Here is a 19,762-nt window from a genome sequence, read left to right on the forward strand (position 1 = left end):
GATGCCGTTGGAGATTTTACTGTTTGGCTTTACAGTACCTCTCACAGCTCTGCTGTTGGACAGGTGCAGTCCTGCACAGCACGTTTTCTGCTTTCCTCCTTGACTTGAGACGATGCCAGCGGCTCCTAACAAAGCCCCACACCACGTCTGGCCCCGCTGCCCTCCAGCTGCCCTGCCAGATGCTTGGGGCTGGACACAGCCCCTGAGCTTCCTGTTTGCCTGAGTCACAGCCCAGGGGCAGTGCTGGTGTTCACAGTACAGTACAAAATTAATTAATTAACTAATACGTATAATTTGGAATTACTCTTAAGTTCTCCTTAAGAGCCGTAGCCCAAATCATACACTTTCTTTTCTTTCCCTTTTTGCAGTAGATATAAATCTTCATGGGTTGAAATACCATTTTAAAAAAAGAACTATCTGGGTCTTATATAATCAGCTTGTCCTGATTTCCAAGAAAGCTCATGTTTTTGCTCAAGCAAGTGAAGTAATTTAATAAGTGCTTTAAAATCCTTTTCCTTATGTGGGAGGCTATCTTAGATTTTTTTTTTTTACTTCTTATGGCATTTTTAATGAAGCATCAATGTATGCAGAACATCCCACCAACCCTCTTTCCACAGCTCTCTTTTACAAACAATATTTGTAATGTATACCATAGCTTGTCTTTGAAAATAGAAACAGATTGCTGAACAGGTTTTGTGTCCTTTATTAGACTGGAAGATGCTGAATATAGGGCATTATTTAGTCTAATCCCTTCGAGAGTATGTTTTGTATATTACATAAACAGGGTTTCTTCCATCTCCTTAAACATCAGTAATATAACTATAAACTACATGTTCTATATGACAACAGCTGTGATCTCCGTGCTGCAGACTGGGTGGTACTGTTTTTACCCCTGGTGCTGCTGATTTTTCCATTTTTACTTATGCATTGGTGTTTATACAGTGTCCTCTACAGGAGCAAGTATATACCTTTTCTAATAGAGGACTTTAGTAGTACAATGATGCATCTGAATTGCATTCTGTGCTGCCAGAATAATTTACAAAAGCTTCTTTGAGCTGGGACCAGTTAAGCCTACAAAAATAGTATCATAAAACGCACATTTCAGACGGTAGCATTGCTATTAAATGCATTTATTGCCAGATGAGATGCAGCCACGTAGGCATTTCAGCAGCTTCAGTGAGACACCTTGTGAGGGGTTTTCCATTTCAGCCAGCTGAAACTGTGGCTGTGAGCTCCAACAAACGCACTGCCTTGCCCTGAGCAGCTCCTGCGCTCTTGGTGTTGCTCTATGTCATAGTCCCAAAGTCCCACTCTTAAGATAGGTAACTGTCTTAGAGAAACAAAACTTCCATCCAGAATGTACCTCAGCAATCACACCTACTTTGACCATTTGTGCTTTGTGAGCTCTCCCAGCCACTTAACTCACACTTCCAAGCTGCCGCTGTTACCACAGTGCTCCACATGCTGAGGACAGACAAGGAAGCCTGATAGAAATGTTAAATTTGGTGTGAAGTCAGTGTTCGACACGACACGCCTTTGGATTGAGTTGGGCCATTAGCAAAGCTTCTGCTGTCTGCGGAGAGTTTGGCTTCTGTTTTAGTTCCATGTAAAGTTACTGATTCTGAATTGCACTTCAGCTGCCAACTTCAGGGCGTTTAAATGCTTCTGTTGGAGATAGGATCATGGGACATGAGATGCAGTGAATGCTTTTAATGTTACCGTATTGAGAAGGCTTTATATTCATTATTTAATGGGGAACTGTGCAAAGTATGTTTTAGAAAAATGCCTGAGAATTCACCTTATGGTGTTGATGAAATGGTAATTATTGTTCGTCTCTAGAGTGGAAAACAGTTACGGTGTTCCTGAGCTGGTGAAACTGGCTGAGTCTGACTTTGTTGCTTTGAAACAAAGCAAGCAAAGCTATGAAGAAGAAAGCACAAGGAGAGAGCTGACACAGAGCTGCTTCTGTTGGCTGTTTGTCTGCTGGGGAAGGAGGAGGGTCTGGGCAGGCTCGAGGCCTGACTGCCCACAGGACAACTCACAGAGCACGTTCCAGCTGCTCTCTGAGTGACAAGGGGACAGCACCTGGCAGCATCAGAGTTTATTTGCCAGTTAAATCAGATTCTCTTGAGATGAGAGAGAGAAGAAAGATAAAAGCAGCCGGAAGCTGTGCCAGCGGGACTCTGCTGGGCGCTCAGCGTAGCCTAAATCTCATTCCCTCTTGTTTGATCTGGTGGGAGTAACGCTCTGAGTAAGGATTATCAAGGACTGACATGGAGTGACTTTGGGCACTGCTTTTAGGGTAGAGCTGCCTCTCCCTTTCATCTGAAGTGTCTGGTTATCTCCGTCATCGTTTTCAAGGTTTTTTTCAAGCAAGGAGTTAATGTCAGGAAGGGATAGCAGTGTTACCATCTGGGTAATGATGCCAACCCACGACTTCACCAGGAGGTGTTGGAGTGTTCTAAGTTAAGCAGGTCAATATGTTTTTTTCTATTTGCAGCTTTTGATGACTTACTTAAAAACTATTTGGAACCAACAAACTTTGAGGATTGCATGGAGGAAGAGACAGAGGGACACTTGTGAGTGGGAGGGGGGAAAGATTCTGCAGACAAATGATTGACAACTACAGCAAGAAAACTGTTACAGGAGTTTCTCAACTGTCTTTTTAATATAGGAGACTGTTCTTTGTAGAAGGTGACTAAAATCCAATGTGTTTAACGATTACTGCTGCTCTGAGCACTGCAGTGCTGACCTGAGTGGAAATGTGATACACATATCAGAGTGTGAAGCATCTCTCTCTCTCTCTCTCTCTCTCTTCATGACAGTATCTGTGAGCCACCCCTGCCCGCACCTCCCACCATCACTCAGAGCTCACTACGTGCTCTGCGTGTGCCCCCATTGCCACCACAGACCTGCAGGGCTGAGAAGCACACTGAGCTGCTATCTCTTCCCCTGTCTCATCTTCTCATGGCATTTTAAAGCTTACCTGGGGATGTGACTGGTCTCTGCAGTCAGTGTTGGTGATGGGAGTGGGGTGAGCTGCCCCTGGAGCATGTGAGCGCAGCAAGCAGTTCCTGTACCTGCTGCTTCTGTCCCTGTAGGCTCTGTGATTGCTCCCAGAGGGAAAAGCAGGATGAAAGCTTTCAGGGAGCTGACCAAGTGCAGAAAGGCAGCTCTGTTTTGGCTTGGTCCAATATTCTGTCCCTTTCTACTTGTGAAAGGAGATTACTTTTCCTCTTGCTGCTGTGCAAAAGAAAAAAAATGCAGAGGAACTCTGTAGGATGCGGTGGTACCAGGCGTGGCACACTCAGCAGTAACTCACTGGTGAAGAACTGCTATTGAAATTGAAGAGCTCTGAAACGCATGCAGACCAGTACTAGGGACTTTGTGTGCTCGGTCACTGTGTTTCTGGAACCTCTCAAGTGTCCCCAGTGTCCCAGCCCACTCTTCTTTTCCATCACCTCAGTCTCAGGCAGTGTGCCCTGGGCTTTGGCAGATGGAGCTTGAAGCCCAGCTGCTGGGGCTGGGGCTGCAGTGAGCAGTGGGCACTACCTGGCACTGTCCTGCTTCATTCCCACCCTGTGCTCAGCAGGAGAGCGGCCTGCAGCTCCTTCCTGCCACGTCTGCCCTGAGCATTGCTGCGTGGTGTGTCTGGAGCGTCTGACCACAAACTGTGGTCACACTGTATCTTTGTGTGCCTGCGTTCATCCGTGTTGTCTGTGTGCTCCAGACAGGATGCTCAGGGGTCACTGCCCGGCGGTGAGGGGGGGGCACCCCGGGCTCCAGTGCCTCTAGTGCACACACACTCAGGACCACTTCCCCAGACAGCACTGCAGTGAGCTCAGCTCCTGCTGGGGCGTGAGCAGCCAGAGCTGCAGCTGTGCAGGATGGAGCCGGGGTCCGCAGGAATGCTGTGCGCTGACGCTCTGTATGAGCACCACTGAGGGGGGATCAGGTGCCTGAAACAGGGTCTGTTGGCTGTGGTTTTCTCCTCAGTGTCACTATTCTGCTTGTAAATAGCATGGAGTGTAAGACCAGCAAAGGCTTTCAGAAGGATCCCCACCCAGTTCCTTGTCTCAAATGAAGAAGGGGAAATGGGTAGGAAAAAAATGAACTAAGTCTGACGCTGCGTTTGAGTATCCATGGAAGTAGCTTGGCCTGCTTCATGGACCAATATGTCACAGCTGTAATTTGCTTCAGTCTTTGTTTTAGAGATGCGTAGTAGTTCAGCACCACTGTTTACTGGCATGATGGGTGAAAGGAGGCCCTGTACTTGCAGAGCAAGTTAAGTTGAAGAATACATGGACAAATATGGCATCACAGTTGCCCCTCTTAGCATGGAAGTCCTGTGTTTGTGTAAATCACACAGGTGTGACCTATGGCAGTGTGTAAGAAAAACACAGTGAAGATGTACAAGTGCACGGATGCAGTTTGTCTCTGGAGAGCAGTATCTCCCAGGGGACAGTGGTTCAGGAGCCCGAGCCAGGAGAGCAGCTGAAGGCAGCTGAAGGCAGCCGAGCTGTCTGTGGTGGCCCAGTTTCAGTGTGGAGTGGTACACTCGCTGTGAGCAGCAGCTGGAGTCTATTCTTTCCCTTCCTAAAGGTTACCCGTACAGCACTGTGCCTGTGTCCGTGCGTCAGAGCTGCCATTCCAAGCCATCTGCAGTGAGTGCTGCTGATTATCTAAATATTAACTTGTGCACTCCTCAAAACTTGCTAGAAAGGGGAGAAGAGCACGGAACGATCCCATAGAGCACTGCAGGCTTTGGTCTCTGCTCCCATCCACAAAGATACGTTAAATCATTTAAGGAAAACTCTGTAGAAGGGAACAATTCTGGTCGATCTGTTTTGGATCTCAAACTCATGGTACCGTGCGCTGCTTTATTCCTTTAACTGCTTTGCTGTTTGTTTTCTTAGAGGCGCGCTGGAAGCTTACGTGCAGTCAGTAAGAGCACGGGAAGGAAAGGAGCTCGCTCCCGTCTATCCCATCATGGTTCAGCTGCTGCAGAAGGCAGTGTCAGCTCTCCAGTGAACGTGGAGCACAGCACACGGGCACAGCTCTTTGGTGCCACAGCTCTGCTTAGGGCTCACGTGAAGTGTTTCACAGACACATACACTTCACAGTGAGGTATGTTCACCTACTACTTCATCCATGGAGCGTCTCTCTTTTCACGTGGGAAATTTCATGGGAATTTATTTACACACAGATGTTATTATGAAATTGTACCCTCGTTACCTGCTATTAAAAAGGAATTGCTCTCCCTCATTCCTTTTGAATCTAAAAGTATAAAATTAGAATGCACTCAAACATGACAGGGTAATTGCCGAATCTCTCAGATTAAGGAAGTAGCTCTTTTTTCCTACAAGCGCAGTCTGAAAGCGCTGAATACATTTTAGCCTTATTCAGAAAACTGTCCTTTTGAAATGCCAGAATCATCAGTTTCCATCTAAAAATCACTAATTTTAACAGGAGGAAAAATACTTACAAATAACATCGGCGATCTGCTCTTGCACTGCTGTGGCTTTGGGAATAACCTATACTGATTTCATCTCTCCTTTTGCCCAAACTAATAAAGAACACTGACTTTCCAATCCTGAATTCAGTATTTATAATTCTTCAGTTCCTGAAGCTCAAAGTTTCAAGATAGGCAGAGCCCACAGTGCGGGACCCGCTCGGCGCTGGGGGCGACCCCGATGCGTCGTGGTCTTCATTTCATAGAGCACACACCACCCAATTTTAATGAATTTATTTGAAATAATATACAAGAATATAGTGTGCAAAAATCTTAGGGGCAACATCACGTAGACGTGTCAAACTGAAATTTACAGTTGTGATTCTTTTTAAAAAAGAAAAAAAAGAAACACACAGCTGTTTAGTACAGGAAAAGCCATGATTGTAGTTCACAGCAGAAGCAATGGCAATCCTACTGCGCTGCTCTAATTCAGACAGTTGGAGGAAGAAGAAAAGTAAAGTGCAAGTGTTGCACGTATAGTTAAGTGCAAAGTTTGCCCCCACCATGAAGAGGTCTTATGGCAAAATAAAATATCGTAAATATGTGGCAAAGACCAAACACGAAGTTAAAACTATGATGGTGACAACATCAACAGCACCATTTTATTTTTTTTGAGATAATGCTATTTATTCCTTTCGCCCTGGCCTGAGCTGCTGTTTCCCATGGAAGTATGGGCTCTGCTGCTGCAGAACATCCCACTGCGGGTGCAGACACAAGGTGGTGACCCAAGCAGCAGCTCCCGTGCTACAGCTCACTGTGCTCTCCACTTACCACACGTCCCGGTAACTTGTAGGCACCTGGGCAGACTGGGAGGCAACTGGTAATACATGGTTTGCCATTTCAGAGAGTCCCAGGTTCGTAATTAGTAATATGGTTGTGCAATACATATAAATCAGCAATACGAATCGATGCGTATAAACAGCTGTTACATATTTTAAAATTCCCCTTTTTGTACATTTTCTTTTAAAAATAAACATTTATACACATCTCCTTCACCTCTTTCTGAAGTACTTTAGCACCACAGGATATCCATTTTCAAGCCTATGTTACCTGATACGTATATGAAGTTTGGAAGAAAAATAAGGCAATTTGGTTTAAAATGTTGATAGTTTTAGCTTACTTTATGTTCTATTGTAAAAAGCAATCCGCACTCCTTTGCATCACTTCTGACTCGATGGTGCCCGCGTGTTACGGTCACACAAGTTCACAACAGCCCCGTCTCGGCCCTTCCCGCCATCCGGCAGCAGCCGCTTTGTGATCGCGGGCGGCAGAAGCGCTGCTCAGTGCTGCTGTGAGCCCTGGACAGAGAGAAGAGCAGTCAGCAGTTACCAGGCAGAGGGGAAGCAGCCATTACCTTAATGGCAGCAAACTCAGATTCGGAAGTACTGTCATCGCTGCTCACTTATTCAGAAGAAAACAAAAGCCCGAAGCAGACGATTTTATGCCCTGGTCAGCAAAAGACCACGAGAAGTTCTTTGCGTCAGCCTGGAGCCGACCACTGTTATCTGGAGCTGTGAACACAATGCTCTGTTCATTACAGCAATTAAACCAGTTGTCTCCTGCTGCTGTAGGACCTACTGCAACGGGGAGCACCCTGCTGCGGTGGGTTAAGGGGATATCCTTCCCCCTAAAGCCAACCCAAACGTTCCACCACACGTGCAGCACTGAGCTCAGCGGCTGTGTGTGTGAAATGAATGTGAGCTGTCAGGCCAAGGCCCATGGCTCCTGCAGCGTAAAAATGGCATTAAGAAGTAGCAACTTTAACCAAAAACCATATGAAAGTTAACGGGGCTGCCACTGTTGATTAAAATAGGATACAGTGCAACATCTGGAAATGACAGTGAACACCTGGCAGCTGGGATGTGGTGAAACCCTCTGAGGACCCCTCAGCAGAGTACGTGGAGCAGTGAAGAAGGAAGCCCTTTGGTGTTGGAGTTATCTCTTATGCAGTCTTTGAGCAACACTTGGGTAGGTGCTTGAGAAAACAGGCTCAGTACGTAGGAAAGGAGAAGCAAGAACTTGAGTTTATTACACCCACTAAGTCCAATACACAGCATGTGGCACTCTTGCTCAGGTGTAAGATGGCCGACACTGTGCCTCACAGGGCCCTTCCTTTCCTCCCACACACCTGCTGGGACTTGCAGGTTAGCCTGAAAACGCTCATCAGCTACTGACTCTCAATCTGATCATTACACAGCAGGAAAAGCTTTCCCTACGTGGGAAGTATTACCCGGTGTATTTCAAGATTAAAATGCAACAATGAAGGAAACTGAAGAAAAAAGGTATTAGTTTTGCTCCTTCAGTAATTTCCTATGTACAGAGTAAAACCCACCCGAAAACAGTAAAGAAAAATCTTTCATTGAAGAACAGCAGCAGGAGTCTGGGAAGCTTCAGTTATTTCAGATCAAGGGACAGCCTTACCTTGGCTACAACCTGCTAGGCTTAGTTACTTCAACCAGAAGCTCACCCCCCCGAGCACACTCACTTCCAGTCCAACAGTTACAGAACTCTCATAAAACACAGAGACAGATGTGTGCTGTGTGCCTCCTGTGTCCCACAAGGGAGGACAGCAGAGCACAGCACATCCCAAACAGACAGAAAACACTGCTGCTACCATACAAACATATGTAACTGCACAATGGGAAAAAAACCCAACAAAACAGCCTGAGGAAACTCACAGAATTTGTTCGTTTTCGTTTCCAACAATCAGGATTTAAACGTTTCTGTTCTTCTGCCAAGGCCTTGGCTTCTAGCGTGTACATCCGTCTCTCCTCATTCTTCATTTTCTTCCACCTGTCACCGAGTATCACACTTATGGCTCTGCAAGACACATTTCAGGCTGCAGTCAAAATAGGGTCTTACTATTTTTTTTATTTTTTAATCTCAGCCCCTTAAGAAACGTTAAAAAAATGCACAGAAGATATCAGTCATTTCTTCCCCATCACCTTCTCCCTTTCACCAGCTAAACAGCTGAGGCTTCTGTGAGAGCTGACCTGCTCACCGGGCACTCTCAGATTTGCAGGTGTGTGCACATGGGCACACAGTGATGATGGTCAGCAGTGCTGAGGCCACCACCAAGTGCTACCTGCCAGCTGCTTTGCTCTACTTCCCTACCATAAGCTTGTATGACAGATTTGCTGGAAATATGTTCTCTAATAATTAGGGCAATGATCTGAGTGTGACCACAGGCAAGCACGGGTCTGAGTAACTGCAGCCCCCGCGTCTGCTTCGTGATCCGTGGAGCTTCCTCCACCTCCAGCCCCCAGCGAGGAGAACACGAGTGGGCCGAGCACACAGCTCTGTTCCCGTGCAATGTTCCTGCACACAGAGGAACCATTTGTTCCAGCAGCACAGCCATCGCTCCTTCCAAGAGCTGAACGACTTGTCTTCCTGCTCCTTATAAGCTCGGTGACCTCTGGACAATATTTCCCCATGCTGTTGTGCCATATTGCTTAACTGTGCTCTCAAATGTTGGATCAATATTCCATTAAAACGTTAATGCCATCCTTTGGCTGAATGCAGATCTCTGCACACAGTCGCTGCCCTATCAACAGTTATTCATCTACAGAGCAGCTATAGTGGTGGCTTCAGGTGGCAATGATGACAGCAGTACAACCAGCTCTAAGAAAAAGGTGTATGCAACTAGAAATACTCATTTCCCACTAACAAAGCTCCCTGCTGGTGGTGAAGCCATTCCCAGGCAGTGGGCTGCACGTCCTCCCTGGGAAGAGCACTGTGACTCAGAGCAAGGAGCGCTGAGAAAGCCATATATTATTATTATATCACCAAATACAACCTCCAAAATATCTGCATTTCAAATGCAATAAATAAAGGTACAAAGAAAGGGTATCTCCACACTCGAACTGCATGGAGGCACTGAAAGAGAGGGCTCATCAGAACATTTAAAAAAGCTCAAGAAATGTACAGTACAGATGAGAGCTTCATTTCTCCAAGGAAACACTTCTATCAGTGAACCTCTGAGACAGAAAAAGATGCATACAGAGACACTTCCTGATGTAAGAACCCTGATTCTCCCACCCGGAAACAAATACTACAGAGCTGCCCCCACAACCCTTCCATCCCTCCAGAACTTTGCTGCACTCCACACGCTGCCTTTCTCTTCTTCCTGTGCTGGTGAGATGCCTGGCTATTCATCCTTCTGAAGACACAATTCAGTCTAGCTACAGCTACAGCAGAAGCAACAAGCGTGAGCCTGACGACCAGGTCTCTGAAGTATAGCCCCACATGCACGCTGGGCTCTGAGTGCCTGCAGCTCGCTGCCTCTGTGACATGTCCTGAGCCACTTCATCTCTGAACAGTTCAGCTCTGAACAGTTCCAAGTTTTGCCATTGCTCATGTGCACAGATACACAGAAAGGTTCTAACAAACACAATTCCGAAGTATAGAAATGGGCACTACATAAAACTATGGTACTGCTCAGTACTCTGAAAACCAAACACACTTGCATTTGAGAACATGAGAGTTGCCTCCCAACAGCTACAGCAACACATAAGAGCAGCTGAATGCCTAGGAAGTCAGTTGCTGGACTCTCATTGGATGCCAAGAAAGTGCATTCAGAAGGCACAGGGAGCAGTGCACTCAGAAGCTTACTTGTAACTCACTACTTTGCTTCAATGTGAACGTACTCACTGAAAGATTCCAACTATTCTCAACTTCATGCAGCTGCAGCTCCAGCTCACTGCAGCCATTTAATCAGCACTTTTGAACTAAGTAATCAAAACCCTCCTCAGCTGAATTTCTGTCAGTTTCTCACTTGTAGTTGCAATGAATTTGAGGACAGCTGACATTACCAGAAACACTGCAGAACATCACTGCCAGGACACACGAGACTGCCTGCAGTGCAAGGGTGGGCTGCTTGCATGGCAGGACTTTGTTTCTCAGCAGCAGCTTCAGAAATAGCCAGAGCCCCCTTACAGCACCATCACCTTTAACTTCTGCCCCATTCCTTACCAGAACTTTTATGTGAAACACAACTTTTATGTTTGTAGCTTTTGTTCTACACACATTCAAAAAAATCTGATTTTAAGATGGGTGCGTTTGTGTGCTTTCATTCATACGTAGAGCTGGCAGAAGGTATTCAGTGTACTTCAACACATACATACAACAGGCAGCTTTATAAGCATGAAAGAACAAGGCAAGATCCTTTCCCCTGAGCACAGATAAGCACAGCTCTTCTGGCACATTCCAGACGGTCATTCCATGCCTTTAGGACAAGCAAAATTTGCCTGTGCTGTCTGGATTAAGATCATTCAGACATTTAATCAAACGGTACCTCATTATTTAATACAACATACAACTTAAAATAAATGGCTGTGACTTCACTGATACAGTACTAAGACAATTATGGCTATCCTACAACAACCAGAACTTCCCTGCTTCTCTGACAACACCTGAGCACAGCCTGGCACTTCTTTCCCCACCAACATTTCTCATCAGTGCTAACAAGGACTGCTGTGCACACACGGTGCCGGCAGCATGGTGTACCAACCTCAGCTGCTGCACCTGAATGCCTTCTGTCAGTCTTTATGTAATGATACAAACTATTTCAGCCCTGCGTTTACTCCAGTCTGTGTTTAACAGCAGCACACGGCCGTGCTCCCAGCTCCCACTAATAAGCAAACCGTAATTTTAGACCGTTACCTGTTGTCCTTCCCTGGATACATCTGAGTATATTCAACTCTGTATTTTTTGGCAAAAAGCATGAAGGCATTCATTGGTCTTTTGCACTTGTTTGGAGAAGTGGCACTCACAGTACTTGCAGTCCCTGAGCCGTGGCTTTTGCCAGCTTTGCTGTACAAAGACGTGGAGGAAAGATGCGCTGACGCAGCAGATGCACAGTTTTTAGCACTGCATTCTGATCTCTCAGCATCCTGACTGTTTGATCCTCCGCACGACAGAGAAGCGCGACGCTGGCGAGCCATGCTGCTGAGCACGTACACTGCCGAGGAATCCAGCGGTGTGAAGTCGTAACTAGAGGAAAAAGACACCACAAAACGATCAGATCTTCAACACGCACAGTCCGGAGGCAGCTGCTCACTTTCCATCCCTGCTAGCCCTCTAGAACTCTGGTGCCTTTTGTGTCAGCGTGTGCTTGTCACAGACATCAGTGGATAAAAAGAGTCAGGGAGACGAACCACAGCTCTGTAGCATCTGCTGTGCACCATCGGCTCCCCAGCTGTGCATCAGTGCATTACACACAAACCTCAATGTCACATTCTCAAATCCTTTCTTTCTGCACCCGTCCTACCCGTATCACAGAGCTGCTCAGTGCACAATAGCTACTGAAGTGACAACTGACCTGGGGAGGAGGAGTGCTGAGTTTGCTTGCAAAAACATGGAAATAACAAATATGAAACCATTATATTAAAGTAAATAGTGTTACATACATTCTTATACAAATAATTGTTCTAAATCGTTACTCTACAATTACAGACAAACTAATAAAAATGTTTTAAGGGCAAAGGTATTGCAACTGAGCTCAAAGCTGACACACGTCTGCCCTCTAGTGACAAAAATGCGAGATCCCTCCCTGTTCCAAGCTTAATGAGTTGCTCCCAACAACCTGCACCTATAAATACTATAGTACTGCTCTATTTTGGTGTTGACCACCAACTTCAGTGAACTCCAGCCACTACAGAAGATGTGATAACAAACAGTCTCCTGCAGAGATAAATCCTTTTACATAAAGACTCCTGCTCCTGCAGAGCAGCCTGGGAACCGCAGGCTTTATCACACAGTGTGAAGAAAACACACCTATAAAGGCACTGCTGAGCTGTAACTTCAAAACTCTGGATTAGCAACCACTTTGCAGTATGTAACTGCGAAGCTCCTTCCACGTGCTGCTCAGCATGGCTATCCTTAAGCAGTTTATGACAAAACTAAAGGATTGCAAGTTGTTTTTTTTTCCCTTCTCCAAAACAAAACAACTACCAGCCCAGAAACACTGCAAGCAGCAGCCCGGCCCCACGTGGGCAAGCAGCCCCGTCCTGGGGGCTGGGACCAAAGCAAGGGGTGGAGACTGAAGGATCGTCTCCAAAATCCCCTGTAAGCTTGCAGGTGGGTTTACAGGGTGGCAGGAAAGGATCTCCCTGCTCTCCAAACTGTCCTGAGCCACAGAATTTTGGTTTCTGATGGTTCTGTCCTGCTAACCACTGCTGCTGCTGCAAGCTCCCTTCTCAGGGACGTTCTCTTCAGCCTGAAGAGGAATGTGAAGTGCCCAGCCAGGCTGCAGAATAAGGAGCCACAGCTCTTCAGTAGTCAGACTGAAACACGATTCTACCAGCTCTCTTCATATGCATTTCAGAACAGCAGTTAGTAAGAATTAAAAAACAAAACAGCGAAGGAGTGAAGATGAGCAGAACCCATTCTGCCCCCCATGGAAGATGCAGAAGAGCCCTTCAGACACAAACTGCCAACAGCACTTGAAATTCATTTTTTCAATTGTAAAAAACAGCAGTGAGGAACTGGACTAAAAACAGATGCTATAAAAGAGCTGACATCATAGGAAAAGATGGATTCAACTACATTTAGAAATCTCTGAAGGGTATGGAAAAATCTTTACAAGAAATATTTCCTTAGGATAATTTATGGGGGATGGGACTTCTGAAGGTCACCCAGACCAAGCTCAAAGCACAGCAAGCCTCAGACTGCCCTAACTTTGCTAGAAGTGAGATGCACTTGCTGTATTGGGAAAGAAACACAAAATGCAGAACTTACAAAAATAACAAATTATGGAAGTGTTGAAATACTGTATTCTAAAGGCACAGCACATCAGTTAGTGACTAGGAAACTACTCTGTTTCAGGTACACAGCTGCCTATGAAGCACACATTAACAGCTGATTAACACTACTGTGGGACAACCATAGTGTGTTTTCTAAACGAAACCCATAACATCTAAGAACATGTACAGATACATTCCTTACTGCTTCACCTGATGCATTTGAAACTGTCATAAGCAAAGCCTGAAAAGTTACTTTAGCCCAAAAAATAACTTCGCAGTTCAGCACAGCACAAAACTACACAGCTCTCCTGACACTCACTTTCCCCTCTCAATTATTCTGAATAACCTTAAGTATTCTTTCTCTCTTCTACGTTCTGCTTAAATTCTGGTAGACTGAAGTAAGGCGCCTACTCATTACATACAAAAACCACTGAGGCCACTTTATTCAAAAATTACCTTTTAAATGTATCAAAAACACCTGAATCATCAAAGTTAATGGCATCAGGGTGTCCAGGAGGTAGACACAGATCTCCAAGATGCATTTCACAGCATGGAATGCCATGCTGTACCACAGTCAAGCTTGGATAAAAAGATGACCAACCTGAAGTGGTAAAGAGTTAAATTAGACAAACGGCCAGACAAATCTCTCTAGTCTTAAATGGAGCAATCCTACACGTCTAAATGTGATCATTTCATTAAAATGGTCTGATGCAGGTTCTTTCACCCAAAAGAAACATCGGAAAAATATGGAAACTTTCAAGAGCAGAAGCTCAGTATTTAATATCACAGACACTCCCTTTCTTGCTGCTTTCCTTTCTCCCCCCGTTTACCCATTTTCTTGCATTCCACTCATATATTGACCAAACCTCCTCAAGTTGGATACAGTATTTCTGCAGCTTTACTGTTTTGTTTGTTCAAATTCTATTTTTCTTTACACAAACAGCACACTGATTCTACAACATTGCTTTTATCAGTTCCTTCCATAACAAGAGACAGTAGTAAAACCTGCAACTACCTTCTAAGAGTATTTTAATGAAAAAACAAGTATACTTGTAGTACTTCATACCTTTATTTTTAACATAAAAAGGGTGATCAAGTCTGCACTCTACTGTGAGCAGGCCATCCTCCACTGTGCCAGGATCAAAAGTCAACTTCAGCACTGACTCACCAAAGGAAATGCTTTCCTCATGAGAAATGAGCTTCAAACCATCGGAGCCATAGCCCTGTAAACACACAGACCGTTCAGAATTTCCACGGAAGAAAAGCATGCACATTTGTAACACCACGAGTGTGTACTTGTCATCTTATAGTACATTACAAAATATCAGCCTTCTGAATGTCACCTCTTGAAATCAGAGACTGACAAAACATTCAAAGCCTACCCAAAGGAACACAGCTCAAACACCCTATGGCAGGACACTGAACAGGGAGCAGCACTAGACAAGCTAGTACAAACCTCTCTTCCCAGATGGTAAATAAAGGCACAGAGTAACACTGCTACATCAATCCTGTGCTACAGCTGCTGAAGGGAATGTGTCAGAACTAAGGGCTACCTTGTAAGCACTCACTGAGAGGTTTTCTTCTTTTCCACAGCTTTCAGATCTTGCAAAGTCTTCAATGTCCTGCCATTCTTTATTGCGCCCTTTATGAAAGCACAAACGAGAACCTACGAGGTATTTTTAAGGAGGAAAAAAGAAGGAAAAAAAGTGTTAGTGTGATGTATGAAAGAAAAAGAAATACATACTCAGTGATAAATGATATTTACCTTTTAGAAAACAGTGCCAAACAGTTGAGGGCCAAGAATGGCACCATCCTAGATCATCATCATCTGAAAGCGACGACATGCAGAAAATACCAGACTCCGATTCGCTGTTTGTCTATTAACAAAGGGAAAAGGGCATCCATGTGTTAACATGCAGGATTTGTAGGCTGGCCCTATACATATTTGAGCATTCTCTAATTCACATCTCTGTCAATTCCGCCTTAAACACAAACAGGAACGTTAACGAGAAAACAAAGATTCAAGGAATGCAGGAGATGAGAGATTGAGTGTCTTCATAAACTTGTTTTGAAATGTGCGTCCCTCAATTTTTTGCTTTTTCATTCTCCAAAATTCATCTGTCCCCTCGTGGGTCATCCTAGGCTTACATACAAGCAGTTTGTAAGCTATCACTCTTTAGTTATCCACAGAAGCACTGCAGGCACGTGTTGTTCTATGGAAAAGTTACTGGAAAGCTGCAGGGCCAAGTCTGCTCTTAATAAGGGCTGTGAAAAACAGTTTTTAACAGACACGTTTCAGACTTCAGTTGATACACAGGAAAGGGAGAAACAACACTGCCTAAAAGGAGATGGGTCCATATTCCACCTCAAGCTATGAAATGAGTTAAAACAATTGTCAGAAGCTTGCTACAGAAGGAATAAGAGAAGCAGAGCTTTCTCGGAATGTGTTGAAAACGCTGACTGCCACGTAGCACAAGTCTGCAGCATTTAGTAAAATGAATACCAACAGAAAATCCACCTTAAACTTAACAACTCATGTTTTTACCCAGCTTCTCTCTTCAAAACACTTAACTTATGCATCCTTATTTAGGTTAGAAATGCTCTGGACAGCTCACCCTTTCGTGTCTGACCGGTATCTCGTCCAAATCACTCTTGGAGAAGCTGGGATCGTTCTTGGAGGACCCCGGCGGAGGACGTGCATAGGAATGTAAACTTTTGCTTGTAGCTATTATGTGAACAGGAGATGATCTGCAACAGAAAAAATGCATTTTAAAATACTTCAGATTGAGGCAATGCAAGACATAGCTTCCTTTACTATAAACTATTTTTATTTTGTAGTATTTCATATATGAAATTTTACCACAGTTATTATGCATACAAATATCCTGTCTGCATTCAGGTTCTGAAGAACCAAGAAACATCTTTTGTGCTCCTCTGAATTACTAATAGCACTTCATCCAAAGGCATCAGGTGCACTGGAAATGCCACTGAATACCTACCTCAGGTAACATAATTGTGTGTATAGCTGCATCTACACTGCAGTCTTGGGACAGAAAATACACTCAACAGAGTTTTAAACTTCTGTATGAAATACTAACATTACTTCTGTCTGCGCTGGCCAAATGCCAAATAAACATACCCCACAACAATGCTTAGAACAGGATGAGTATTAGGGTTGCAAGCCCAGGCAATGCTGCCCAGCATCAGTTCCTCATCAGCTTCTCCTTGTCACAATGGAGAAGTCTGCACAACCATCTCAAAATCAATAGTCCATTCTTAAGAGTACCTACAGACACCTGCTCTGCCATAACGATGCCATCCCAGCAGCATTACTGTTAGCAGTACTGCATTTAACTTTCTTATCCTAAGCCTAGAGCAGAGCCAGATGATAAATGGTGAAGCCCAGAAAATTCTAAGATCCCACAATGCTTCTCATAGCCTTACAGAACTTCCAGATTACACATCTGAAACAATATCAACAAATTGCATTAGATTTTCAATTAGTTCATAAAAATAAACGGCAATCAGTCCACTAATAACTGTTACTAATTACACCACACTGATAAGTATTAAGAGATGAACACAACACATTCATCTGCTGCTTCACACGAGGCAAATGCTGTAAGTTCAGGGAATGTCCTTACAGTGCCCTATTCTGTTTGCAGCTGGCAGTTAAGAGCTTTTTGCAGCAGACCCTGAAACAAGTCACGTGCAACCGTCTGCAAAAGGAGTTAATGTACTACACAGAAATATTAAAAACAGATCTCCAGAGGGTGGGAAGGGAGAAGGAAATGTTTCCAGAGACATAACATTACAAATCCAAGAGCCACAACTTTAAATGTCAGTACCTGTTATAAAAAGAGCACTGCATCAGAGGGCTCTGAGGACTTGTGGCGATGTTTGCTAGTTCTGTCAGCCAGTTGACCCCATTCTCACAAGAATGAGCACTTTCTGAATTGCTGTTTGAGGTATGTTGGTTCCACGAAGGCCCTGAACATTCCTGATGTGAAACGTCGGTGCCGAGCTGAAAAAGCGCAGATGGGGCAGAGTCTGTCTGCACAGCCTGTAGTTCAGGAAGATCGTCTACAAACACACACAAATCACTGTAATTACACCCACTGATAAATACTAGTTTACAATGAAACTTGCAAATAAAATTCAAAACCAAACCACAACAAAGTAACTAATCGTATTTTCTCATCTCACCATTACCAACGTTTCACAAACCCGATTCATAATACTTGCAAAACATTTCTGTCCACAGAAATCTAGTCTGCCATACACTGAACAAACATTTTGAGACAAATGTCACGCAAACAGGTTATTCAACCTTCTTACTGCACCAACAAGCTTACACAAAACTGTACTGCAGATGTGGCAACGAGCTTCACCAAAATATCAACAGCTTCAGTAAAAGGCAACTGACTTATTCTGTCCCAGTCACTATGTCACTACAAATAATCAACGTCAGAGGCTGCGCAGAGTACAACCTGCCATGTTCCCACCAGTGAACTGGAAGCTAACAGCTCAGAAATCATTAATGCTGGGTATACAGTCTGGCAGCAGCAAATGCCTATCAGTAACCTACACGTTTCACGTGCTGTATTGGATAACAAGAGAGCACAACTTACTGACAACAGCCTGCCTCTCATGTAAGTAAGTACCATCATTCTTAGTTATTCTATCATTTCAATTAATTCACTAATATTGACCATACTGTATCAATCCTTGCACTACTTTTCTCCAGCATTTAACGTTAAAACGTTCCTCTATGTTGGAATGTCTGTTTGGAGCTGATCTCAAGTCGGGCAACTGCCCTTTAGGAGGAGCTCTTGAGCTTTCTGTTTGTTATTCTTGAGCCAAAAAAAGCTCCTCTGGAGATCAGGAACAGAAACTCACAACTCTAAGTTCAAAGAACACATTTAAGTCAACAAGCCAGCGTGTTAGAGCTGGAAATAGGTTACAGGGAAAAAGTGGTTGTAAAGCAGGACTTTCAGATGCTACAATTCACTGCCTCATGAAGTCAGTCATCTCATTCAGTCAGCTGCCAGTAACCCCACTGCAGGAAAACTGCCACCAAGCAAGCCTCAGAACCGGCCCGCTCTGAAGGCTGTGCTGCTTACCAAGCTCCATGTGCTCGTCACAAGATGCATATCCAGGAGAAGAGGGCAGGTTTTCATTACACTTCAGCAGCTCCAGTGACTCATTCATCCCTGAAGGTCTCTTGTCCACTACCAACAGCAGCTTCTGAACTGCGTTAGGCATCTGATTCGTCTTCACTTCCCACACCATGTTAGGATGTTCCAAAGTGTCCGACTTTAAAGAGAGAGAGGTTAAAAGCTCGCCCGCACATAAACCCTTTTAAGCGCGCCATTGTCCAACAACTTCTCCTGATGGAAACTTCTATGTCCGTTAGCTCTGGGCGGGAACATCCCCTGCATGCACGCGACCGCAGCACCCAGGTGCGGCCTCGGGCAGCACCAGCTCTACTCCCCGTACCCTGAGCCGCTGTCTCATAGCAGGGCACAGCCACACGGGTCCCGGACACCTCCGTGCCCTTCGGGTTGCGGGAGCACGGCTTTCAGGAGGGACTGCTGAGGGCTCCGGGACCCCGCTGCCCCCCCCGCCCCGCACCGCTCCCACAGCGCCGCGCCCGCAACCCCCCCCGGCGTCACGTGACCCGCCTGGCCTCGGCCCTTGTTTATAAACTCCCGGCCTGCACGGCGCATGCGCGCAAGCCCCATTCATTCACAACTGCGTAACAGCTCGGCCCGGCCGAGGGGGGGGCACACCGTTCCCCTCCCCCACCCCCCCGTCGTCCCCCACCCGCTCCTTTCTTTCGGCGGTCGCCTCGCGCGCGGGGCCGGGGCCGTTCCTGGAGGTGCGCAGCGATCCCGCTCTGACAGCCCGGGGCGGGGGGGGGGGGGGAGGAGAGGAGTCAGCGGAGGAAGAAGAAACCGGGGGAGCTCCGCAGCCCCTCGCTCCCCTCCGCGCCCAGGCGCCGCCGAGCGCCCTGAGGGCGGCAGTAACGCGGCCAAAGCGCGGCGCGGCAGAACGCTCCCGGAGCCGCGGGGGGGGGGGGGGAAGGAACGGAGCGCAGTAAACAACACTCCCCGCGCTGCCGCCGCCCCGCAGCAGGAGCCCCGCGTCCGCCCCGCCACCTCCCCCGCCCCGGCAGCCGCCGCTCCCCCGCCCCGCGAGGCCCCGCGCCCCCAGCGGCGGCGGCCCCAAACTTTGCGGCACTTACCGAACCCGTCGCCATTACCGAATTCCTTTCGGCTTCCCCCCCCGCCTCGTTCCCCCGCGCGGTCCCACCCCGCGCCGCCGCTGAATGGCTGAGTGTGACGCCGCTCAAACGGCCGCCGCTTCCTATTGGCCGTCGGCCCGGCCCTGCCGGAACGCGCCCGGAGGGCGGACATGTTTTGACTCTCGGGCGCAGCGGATTGCACCGCGTCGCACGTCAATCACGCGCAGACGGCGCCGCCATTGGCCGACACCTCCCCCGGCG

At 46.2% G+C, this 19,762-nt stretch overlaps 2 protein-coding genes across 3 annotated transcripts in view; one reads left to right on the forward strand and one right to left on the reverse strand.

Moving 5' to 3' along the window:
• Positions 1 to 5,287, forward strand: part of COG5 (component of oligomeric golgi complex 5) — a 180,017-nt gene extending 174,730 nt beyond the window's left edge. Inside the window, exon 22 of the mRNA XM_065743600.1 lies at positions 4,917 to 5,287. Coding sequence (XP_065599672.1) covers positions 4,917 to 5,031 — 115 coding nt within the window. The 3' untranslated portion in view covers positions 5,032 to 5,287. The remainder of the gene's footprint in view (positions 1 to 4,916) is intronic.
• Positions 5,288 to 6,769: 1,482 nt separating this feature from the next.
• Positions 6,770 to 19,539, reverse strand: HBP1 (HMG-box transcription factor 1). 2 transcript variants are annotated; one of them, XM_065743605.1, is made up of 11 exons: positions 19,502 to 19,539; positions 18,378 to 18,570; positions 17,103 to 17,337; positions 15,870 to 16,002; positions 15,020 to 15,131; positions 14,823 to 14,920; positions 14,321 to 14,477; positions 13,711 to 13,855; positions 11,174 to 11,503; positions 8,191 to 8,332; positions 6,770 to 6,810 (listed from the first exon to the last, which is right to left on the reverse strand). In XM_065743605.1, the coding sequence occupies exons 1-11, from the start codon at positions 19,514 to 19,516 to the stop codon at positions 6,793 to 6,795; spliced, it is 1,578 nt and encodes a 525-aa protein (XP_065599677.1). In that variant the 5' UTR covers positions 19,517 to 19,539; the 3' UTR covers positions 6,770 to 6,792. The 2 variants fall into 2 exon arrangements, with proteins under 2 accessions (XP_065599677.1, XP_065599675.1); XM_065743603.1 differs by having other exon boundaries at positions 14,808 to 14,920.
• Between the last annotated feature and the right edge of the window lie 223 nt (positions 19,540 to 19,762).

This window comes from Cyrtonyx montezumae, unplaced genomic scaffold, assembly GCF_038088225.1.
Source record: "Cyrtonyx montezumae isolate F1298 unplaced genomic scaffold, pur_monq_1.0 scaffold_3, whole genome shotgun sequence".
Lineage (NCBI taxonomy): Eukaryota > Metazoa > Chordata > Aves > Galliformes > Odontophoridae > Cyrtonyx > Cyrtonyx montezumae.